Source organism: Hibiscus syriacus, unplaced genomic scaffold (genome assembly GCF_006381635.1).
Source record: "Hibiscus syriacus cultivar Baekdansim isolate YM2019G1 unplaced genomic scaffold, ASM638163v2 tig00111131_pilon, whole genome shotgun sequence".
In the NCBI taxonomy this organism is placed as follows: Eukaryota; Viridiplantae; Streptophyta; class Magnoliopsida; order Malvales; family Malvaceae; genus Hibiscus; species Hibiscus syriacus.
This window is the reverse complement of record NW_024062991.1, coordinates 393,967-404,783: the sequence shown is the minus strand read 5'-3', so window position 1 is coordinate 404,783 and position 10,817 is coordinate 393,967. Positions and strand designations below refer to the sequence as shown.

General features: G+C 33.9%; 1 protein-coding gene across 1 annotated transcript; it reads left to right on the top strand.

Annotated features, from left to right (window-relative positions):
* Window positions 1–9,672: 9,672 nt before the first annotated feature.
* Window positions 9,673–10,176, top strand: LOC120154465. Its single transcript, XM_039166212.1, has one exon. The coding sequence runs from the start codon at window positions 9,673–9,675 to the stop codon at window positions 10,174–10,176; it is 504 nt and encodes a 167-aa protein (XP_039022143.1).
* Window positions 10,177–10,817: the final 641 nt, after the last annotated feature.

Genomic DNA, 10,817 nt, shown 5'->3' with positions numbered 1-10,817 from the left:
AAACTTCCGATCAGTTCTGAATATAAACCTGTTCAACAAAAGCTCAGACGAATGAGGCCAGAAATGTTGTTACAGATTAAAGAGGAAGTGATGAAGCAGATTAATGCAGGATTCCTATAGGCAGTCAAATATCTGGAATGGGTAGCCAACATAGTTCCAGTACCAAAGAATAATAGGAAAGTTCGAATGTGTGTGGATTACAGAGATCTTAACAAAGCTAGTCCAAAAGATAACTTTCTATTACCTCACATAGATATATTGGTGGACAATACTGCAGGACATGCATGGTTTTCATTCATGGATGGCTTTTCAGGATATAATCAGATAAAAATGAATCCTGAGGACATGGAAAAAATAACATTTGTAACCATGTGGGGCACATTCTGTTACAAAGTAATGCCATTTGGACTGAAAAATGCAGAGGCAACATATCAGAGAGCAATAGTAACTCTGTTCAATGACATGATGCATAAAGAGATTGAAGTATATGTGGATGACATGATTGCCAAGTCCCGAACTGAAGAAGAACATGTTCAAAATTTAAGAAAGCTTTTCCAGAGATTAAGAAAGTATCAATTAAAGCTTAACCCCGCCAAATGCACTTTTGGGGTAACATCAGGAAAGCTTTTGGGATTTGTAGTCAGTCAAAAAGGAATCAAGATTGATCCAGATAAAGTGAAAGCAATTCAAGATCTTCCACCACCCAATACAAAAAAAGAAGTCTGAGGCTTTTTGGGGAGATTAAATTATATATCTCGATTCATTTCTCAATTAACTGACAAATGTGATCTAGTGTTTAAGTTACTTCGAAAGAAGAATCATGAAGTCTGGAATGATGAATGTCAAGAAACTTTGGATATTATTAAGAAATATTTATCCAATTCCCCCATTTTAGTATCACCAGTGCCTGATAGACCGTTAATTATATACTTGACAGTCTTTGAAAATTCGATGGGATGTGTACTGGGACAACATGTTGAGTTTGGAAGAAAATAAAAAGCCATTTATTATCTGAGTAAGAAGTTTACTGATTGTGAAATTCGATATCCACCAATACAAAAATTATGTTGTGCCTTGGTGTGGGCTAATCGAAGACTCAGACAATACATGTTATATCATACTATTGGATGATATCTAGACTGATCCTTTAAAGTTCTTAATGGAATCACCAGCTTTGATAGGTAAAATGGCTAGATGGCAGATGTTATTATCCGAGTTTGATATCGTATATGTCAACTAGAAAGCAATAAAAGGAAGTGTCATAGCTGATTTTCTGGCCAGTCGTGTATCAGATGATTATCAGTCTCTGAGTTTTAATTTTTCAGATGAAGATTTGTTGTGCATATCCATGAATGAAGAAATCAGAACAAATGATGAATCCTAGAAGCTTTATTTTGATGGAGCATCCAACGCCTTGGGACAAGGAATTGGGGCATTGTTAATTTCTCCATAAAATATCTAGTATCCTTTTACAAGCATATTGGAGTTCTTTTGCACCAATAACATGGCGGAATATGAAGCTTGTGTCATGGGATTGAAGGCAACCATAGAAAGAAAAATTAAATTTCTCAAGATATATGGAGATTCATCGTTAGTAGTGTATCAATTACGAGGAGAATGGGAAACAAAAGATCCCAAATTGCTGGAATATCGAGATTTTATCCTCGAATTAGTGAAAGAATTTGAAAGAGTCACTTTCAATTATCTCCCTAGAGAGGAAAATCAAATGGCAGATACTTTGGCTACATTAGCTGCTATGTTTCAAGCAACTAAGAAAGTTGATATGATGCCGATCAAAATGCAAGTATATGAAATTCATGTACATTACTACAGTGTAGAAGAAGAAGCAAATGGCAAGCCATGGTATTATGATATCTTGCAATATATCAAATATCAAAGTTATCCACAAAATGCATATGAGATTGATAAAAGAACATTGAGAAGAATGGATGATGGATACTTTCTTGATGGTGAGACTTTGTACAGAAGAAGCAATGATCAAATGCTATTGAGATGTGTAAATACCAGTGAAACCAGAAGCATCATTGAGGAAGTACATAGTGGGATATGTGGAACACATGCAAATGGTATTTCCATGGCTAGAAAAATAATGAGATATTGGTATTATAGGGCTACCATGCATACAGATTGCATTGATTATGCCAGGAGATATCATAAATGCCAGGTATATGCAGATAAGATTCATGTACCTCCATCTTCTTTACATGTAATGACAACACCTTGGCCATTTTCTATGTGGGGAATAGACGCCATTGGGGCAATCACACCAAAAGCATCAAATGAAATTATTTCATCCTAGTGGCAATTGATTATTTTACCAAGTGGGTTGAAGCTGCTTCATATGCCAATATTAAGAGATCTACAGTTTGCAAATTTATAAAGAAAGAAATATTTGCCTTTATGGGCTACCAGAGAGAATCATTATAGATAATGCTCTGAACTTGAACAACAAAATGATGACTGAACTTTGTGCATAGTTCAAGGTCAAGCATGCAAACTCAGTGACATATCGCCTAAAGATGAATGGGGCAGTTGAAGCAGCAAATAAGAACATCAAGAGAATCATTACAAAGACTACTGAAACTTACAAAGATTGGCACGAGAAGTTACCTTTTGCCTTATATGCATATCGAACTACTGTGCGAACATCTACGAGGGCAACGCCTTTTTCTTTAGTTTATGGGATGAAAGCAGTTTTTACCAATTGAAGTTGAGATCCCATCACTTCGAATCTTGAGAGAGGTAAAATTGGATGAGTCCGAATGGATCCAAGCTCGATTTGATCAATTAAACCTTATTAAGGAGAAGAGATTGAAAGCTATTTTCCATGGGCAGATGTATCATAAACAGATGATGAAGTCTCATGACAAGAAAGTACATCCAAGAGAATTCCAAGAGGGTGATCTAGTGCTAAAAAAGATCTTGCCTATACATAAAGATTTCTGTGGGAAATGGATGCCTAATTGGGAAGGGTCATATGTTGTAAAAAATGCCTTTTTCGGAGGAGCGTTGATCTTGGCAAAAATGGATGGAAAAGTTTTGAGAAACCCAATAAACTAATATTCTGTCAAGAAATATTATGCTTAAAGAAGAAAAAGAAAGAAAAAAAGGGGAGAAAATATAAAAGGAGGGTCAAGATGAAAACCCGAAAAGGGAGTCTTGCAACCAAAGGAATGATTTGAGTTGAAAAACTGAAAGGGCGGCTCAAATGCATGTTGATATTAGGCATCTGGCAATTAAACCCTCTTAAGAGTTTGATGTTTTGGGAGGAACTTCACATCTACAAGCATTTTGGCAACGTTCAAGATCTTCCAGACATCAGCTTACCTCAGTGCTCTAAATTATATTAAGTTGATTAGTTTAGAAATATTTATGCTAATAATTTGTTGAGTCATTTGAATTTTTATCATTCCTATGATTGCCATAACTTTGAATACATTTCTATATATTTATTAATAGATTTCAAGTTTATCTTTTCTAAAATCAATTATTTTTGAAATTCAATTTATTCTTTTATATGAACATCTTGCAAATGAATTAACATAATTTTGAAACAAACAAAATTTCTGGCTATCACTTTATGTTAATACTTTTAAGTGCATGGAATCCAAAGTAAGCCTTATCAACATTTGCAATCATTCTTGAAAAGCGAGCAAGTTATTACCATCATAAAGTCATTTGGAATCAAGTAAAACAGAAAAGCAGAGAAAAAATCTGTGCAAAAACCACAGGAAAGGATGAATGCGTTGTCAAATGTTTTACGAACATATGTGCATGAATCACAGGAAAGGATGAATGTGTTGTCAAATGTTTTACGAACATCTGTGCAGAAGCCACAAGAAAGGATAAATGTGTTGTCAAATGTTTTATGAACCAGTAATTATGGTGTTGAACTAATGTTGCGATCATATGGTGTCCATTTATTGATCCGAGATAAAGTTTTTCTTCTTCAACCCCAAGGATTAGAAGTGAGATGAAGATTTCATTCCACAGAAGAGGAGCTGAAATTTTAACAACAAGAAACTAGTGGAGCCAACTAAGATTGAACATCAGATTGTTGTTAAGCATCTCAACATAATATGGTCTGAATGGCTTTCTTCGAGATCTGATTAGATGTGGAGACATGAAAGGAATTAGGATAAATCCTCCTTATGATGTGTTTCAAGAGTCAAATCAGAACATATACTGCTCTCCTAATTTATCTACTAAGTTTGACATATCTACATCTACATTCTTCAAAGATGATAGATTCTCTTTTCAAGAAGAAATATTTATTGGATTTCTATACAAGTCCAAATAATGAAAGCTGATGTTTTCCATGATAAAATGGGGCAACAATGTCATAATTCTGATCGCAACAAGAATTTTGTGAATGAAACATTTCTTCTGAGACTTTAACGCTAATGAAGTAAAGAGAATATAGGGTCTCTTCTAAAAAAGAGAATACCAGCTTGAAATGATTTTGATTAAGTGAAGGAAGATTGAGTTGGCCACTTTGAAATTAAATAAAAATGAACTGAACATTCATGCATCATATTTAGACATTTGCAAATATAGGGGCATTTTCATTCATTTTATCAATGCTGAATATTCGACAGGAATTTCAAAGATTAGCAAAGATTTCAATAAAAATTCGAATTCATCACTCGATGGATCAACTTTTCCAGAAGAGTTCATAATGAGAAGAACTCATCTGAAGAAGAAGAAGAAGTTCATAATGAGAAGAATTTGTTTAACCTTTTGCTTGAATTCATCACTAGATAAATCAACATTGCTAGAGAAAGTTCATAATGAGAACTCATCTGAAGAGGAAGAAGAAGTTCATAATGAGAAGAACTTGTTCAACCTTTTTGTATGACTCTATCACAGAAGGAGATAGATCATCATCAACTTTTCCAGAGAAAGTTCATAATGAGAAGAACTTATCTGAATAGGAAGAAAAAGTTCATAATGAGAAGAGCTTGTTCAACCTTTTGCATGACTCTATCACAAAAGGAGAAAGATCAGCATCAACATTTCCAGAAGTGTTCATAATGAGAAGAACTCATCTGAAGAAGAAGAAGAAGTTCATAATGAGAAGAACTTTTTCAACATTGCCTTAATTCATCACATATTGAAGTTGAATTAACAACCCCTCTTTTGAAAATCAACATTTCCAGAAGGAGTTCATAATGAGAAGAACTCATCTGAAAAAGAAGAAGAAGTTCATAATGAGAAGAATTTGTTCAACTTTTTGCTAGATTACATCATAGAAAAAATTAGATTATCATCCCAGTGGAAGAGTGGAAGAGTTCATAATGAGAAGAACTAATCCCCAAAGAAGAACTTGTTCAACATTTCCATCCTAATCAAGTGAAGTCAAATGAAAAAAAACTTATTGTCTTTTCGTCTTTGCCCTATTCTCGTTAACACAAGAACGAGCAAAGAGATGCAGCTGAAGACACTAGTTTTTTTCATTTGGTTTATTATTATTATTATTATTATTATTATTATTATTATATTACTATTATTATTATTATTTATTATTTATTATATTATTTAATTAAATTATTAATTAATTATTATTATTAATTAAATTATTATTACATGCCCAAAATATTACAAACACGAGCCCAATTACAATTCCAGGCCCATATCTGAAAAGCCCAACCCGAATCAGCCTAAGTTTAGAAACCCTAAACAAATTAGGGTTTCATCTTCTTCTCCAGCCGCCTCTCCTTGTTCACCGTTGGATCTAGCTTAGATCCAACGGTCTAGATAGTCCCAACAGAGGATATCCTAACCCTAGGGCCACGCGACCGCCGTCTTCACTGCCACCGCTCCACATCTCCACCAGCCGCTGCCACGACACCCGAACGAAGGCTCCAAAAGTGTTACCAGCCGCACAAGCGTCGTCATTCTTCGGTGAGTCACCACAAGTTTGGTGACTCACCAAAACTCCTCTTTGAGACCGGTCCAAAGCAAGTGCCGGTGATGGCTATAAAGCCATCGACCGAACCTACAAAATGGAGATATAAACGGAATCCAGAGAGCAACACAGCAACCATAAAACACTAAAATAACAAGAAAAAAAATAAGAGAGATACTTACCGAGGAAGCCACGCCATCACCGGAGTTCACACGAGCCTCCACGCGCCACTAAAAGCCTTCGAAAACCGAAGGTATTTTCGTAGATTTGCTCCGATCAGGAGCTTTTTAAGGGAAAAGGACACCAGAATCGTCATTAGGACGGTCCGATCTATATTTTGGGTGTGAATTAGCATTTTCTGGCCACCATCGGCGGTGGCCGACGGCGGGAGTTGGCGGCGGCAGACGACTGCCGGCCGACGGCCGGCCTTCCTCTGGTTGGAGGAATTTAGAGAGAGGCGAGAGAGAAGAGAGAAGAGGAAAATAAGAATATAGCCCGAAGGGCCTGCTATAATAGGGTATATATACCATCTCTTAAACGACGTCGTTTAAGGGAGGGCCTTTGTGTAATTTCACGCACGGCTAAACTATTCCCGCAAACTGTAACTTTAAAAACTTGCAATTTGATCCTTACATCATGTTTTTATTTATTATAATTTGGTATTCGAATTTTATTTATTATAATTTAGTCCTTTACATAATTATATATATTTTAGGTAAAATAATCAAGTTAGCCATTATAATTTTATTATTTAAAATTTTAATCCTGAAAGCATGTTTTAATTTATTTTAATCTAATATTCAATTTTGATATAAGTTTATTTTAGTCACTAAATTAATAAATTGGTAAAATAGCATGTTTAGCCACTTTAATTTTAAATAATTAATTATGAATTAGGGTATTTTAATTTTAATATGTTATAATTTAATCACTAATTTTAAATACTTTCATTTTATATTTTAATACTATAGTTTTAATTTTATTTATTTTAGTCACTGTTTAGTTATATTTTAATTTTATATGTTTATTTTCAATGTATTTAATTATTTAGTCATATAATATATATAATAAGTAATATTTATTTATTATTTATTTTTTATATAAAATCCTATTAATAAATTTAATTTTATATAAATTACTTTTATAAACATATTTTAATATTTATTTATTTTTTTAATATTAAGAAAATGACTATCTTAAAGCAACTAGAAGTCATTTTCTGATATTTTTAAATAACTAAATATCCTACTTTTATAAATTATATTAATTCAATTTATTTTAATTATTTAGAGAAATGTTTTATTAATATTTATTTATTTTTAATATTAAGAAAATGACTGTCTTAAAGCAACTAGAAGTCTTTCTGATATTTCTAAGTAAATGAATATCTTATTTATTAAAATATAATATATATATATATATATATATATATATATATATATATATATATATATATATATATATATATTATTTATAAGAATTTAATATATTTTTCTTAAAATTATAGTAATAAATTTGAAATCATAAAATTATGAACTAAATATATCTTTGAATTTTTAAATTTCTAATAATAGAGACAATTTATAATTAATATGTACCAATTTTGAGTGTTATATGGGTGTTAATCCTTCCCTAAACGTAATCGACCACGAATATTTTTTTACTAAATTTTTTTTGGTTATACGCATATTAGTTTATCTTTTAAAGTATGTTTTCTTAAAAACTATTTTAAAAGATTGTTTTTAGGTATTTGACCTATCTAACTCAAAAAGATCAATGACGACTCCCAAAATATTTTTTAAATCAAAATCATTTATTTATTCATTTTACTTTTTCTGCCAAGTAAAAATTCATACCCGGACGAAAACCGGTTACTACAAATGGTTTTCAGGAGGCTGATGAATTCGGTCCCGTTGATAAGAATGATGACCTAATAACGGTGGGATGTAAGGATTCTTCATTGTCTTTGAGCACCTCATATAGATTTTAAGCAAGTCTGTAGATTAGATGGTCTAACTGTTTGATTTTGAAACCGTTAGGTAGGGTGTATATTTTCGGATTCAGATATTATCCGATCTGAAATTTTGAATATCCGAAAATTTCAAAACGCTAAAATTGTGATTTGTATCTGATCCAAAAAAATCATATCTAAATTTTGGATGTCCAGATACCCGATCCGAGCATAGAGCTTACTTTGAAAAATTAGATTTAAATTTTTATATTTTTTGTCTTCCTCTATCCTTACAATCTAATGTTTTCCAAAACCTAAATGGATATTAAATTTAAGTTAACATAATAATCATTAGTTATTACATTCAAAACTTAGCTAAAACTTAAATGTGAAAATGGAAAGAAAACAATCCACTCTTTGTTAATTTTCTTTTATTTCTGCCCTTCTTGCAACTTAAATTTGAAAGTTAAAGCATATCGCAATGTTAACCGTAAAGTAAGCTTAGAGTTATACATCATGCGAATCAAAGATGTTAAACAACAAAAATTTGCAGAGTTGTAGTGACGATATATTCTTTATTCAATTTTTAGACTTGCAGTGACCATGTATTCTTCATTCAAAAATTAAGAGAATGGTTTCGGAACTCCATACAATATTGATTTTTAGTTTTAATGTAAACTTACCTAAGATTGGAATGGAGGTTGTTCAGGGTTTGGATCTGCCATATATCGAGAGTTTAGAGAGAGAATTAGTCATTGGAGCTCTCTTGAGAGATGTAAGAAACCCAACAATAGAAATTTGATGGTGAAATTGGAGGAGATGAATGCCAATGGTCTACTGTGAGTTGAGAATTGGGATGTGGAGGAAGTAATTTGGGAGTTTCAAAAAGTTGAAGCCATTCGATTTGGGGAGTTTTGGGAAATGAAATCCAAACAATCGTGGGTCCATGGAGCATTTTAGGCCAGAGGCAGGCTGGGTAAACTCTTCGGCCCACTTTTTTTAGATTTTCGGATAATCTGAAATCATAATTTGCTCGATCTGTTTCCAATCCTATTATCCGATTTTTTTTCCGGATATCTGATATAAAATGGATCGAATATTCGAATTTTTGGATTGAATTATCGGATGAATATATCGGATCAGTCAGACCAGATTATTTTGCACACCCCTACAGCTAGGGAAGGCCATTGGCTTCCGAATGCTGGATGAACGAATCAAGAAGATGTGGATGGCAAAGATTGAATATGAACTAATCGATGTTAGAGATGGTTACTTCCTAATAAAGTTTTCTTCTCTAGATGATCTTAGATTTGCCCTAGAAGAAGAACCATGGATTATCTATGGCCACTAACTTACGGTTCGCAAGTGGTTTACGGATTTTCACCCGTCCTCTACCACCATTGACTCTAATACGGTGTGGATTTGCTTCCCTTGGGGGGTGCTTTGAAGGTAGATATGAACACTACCTTTGCTTCAAAGGGTAAATCTTCTCGGGTTTGTATTGAAGTAGACTTTGGAAAAGCACTTTGTGCCAAAAATTGAAGTTGATAGGAGATGGTATTCAGTAGAACATGAGGGATTGCCACTAATTTGCTTCCATTATGGAAAATTTGGACACCAGGACGGTTATGTTATTCCCATTCCTCACTGTGAGTCCTCTTCGGGCAGCATAGTTATGGATGTTGATGCAAAATGTTCTCTCATGTGAGCATATCCAACTTGAGACTACCCCCACTATTTGCTAATGAATGTTCTCGTGTAGAATTGTCGAGGTGTTGGAAATAAAGCCTTTATGCGGAATGCTAGGGATATGATTAAAGCTCATAAACCTAGTATCTTTGCAGTGGTTGAACCTCGTGTTTCTGACAGGATAGCCCAACGTATTGTTAAGAAACTCAGTCTCTCGAAAGTTCATATCGTCGATCTGATTGGTTTTGTTGATGGAATTTGGATTGCTTGGGATGACCAAGATGTTGCTGTGGACGTGATTTTCTCCTCTCAACAAGTGGTCCATTGTGTTGTGAAGTATGGTGTCACAGATCTTTTCGTTCTCATCGTGATTTATGCTAGTCTGACGTTGAAAGCCTGTAAAAGACTTTGGTTAAGCTTTAAAGAGTTTGCTGAGTCTAATAACCTCCATTGGGCTATTGCAGGTGAATTCAACGATGTACTATTGATGACTGAAAAGTTTGATGGGAGGCGCCCCTCTATTTCCCGGTGTCGTTTATTTCATGATATGATATCTAGCTATAGACTGCTTGATTTGGGATTCCAGGGCTCTCCGTATACTTGGTGAAACATGAGACATGGAAAGGAGAGAATTTATGCAAGGTTGGACAGGGTGTTGGCGAATACTAGCTAGTGAGCTCGTTTTCCTGAAGCACTCGTCACGCACCTTCCGCGTCTTCGCTCTAAACACTACCCAATTCTCTTCCAGATGTGTCTTACTAAAGTTTATTCGAGGGAAAGTCGCCATTTTCGTTTCCAAACCATGTGGCTCTCTAGTGATGGATTCCACGATATGGTGGCAAATCTCTGGTCCTCGTTTAATTGTGACTGTTGATGGTTCTAAACGGTTAGCGGATAACCTTGTGGCTTGGAACAGAGACCAATTTAGGAATTTATTTGGGCAAAAAAACGTCTTGTTGCGAGAATCAGAGGTATACAACATGTTCCCATACAGTGCCAATCTCATCAACTCGATATTCTTGAAGAAGAATTGATCACTAAGTACAATAATCTTCTCAAACAAGAGGAAACATTCTAGTTTCAGAAATCTTGTGTTCAATGGTTGCAACAAGGTGAAAAAAAACACGCGTTTTTTCCACCTTTCGACTGTTACTCGAAAAGACGTAACAAATTTGCTATGTTATGTAACATTGATGGTGAATGGATTAGTGATCCCGAATCTCTCATCTCCAAGGTTTATGATTATTT

Excerpts from the sequence above, each read along its gene's own strand:
- LOC120154465 (XM_039166212.1), top strand. The coding sequence starts at position 9,673 with ATGCGGAATGCTAGGGATATGATTAAAGCTCATAAACCTAGTATCTTT.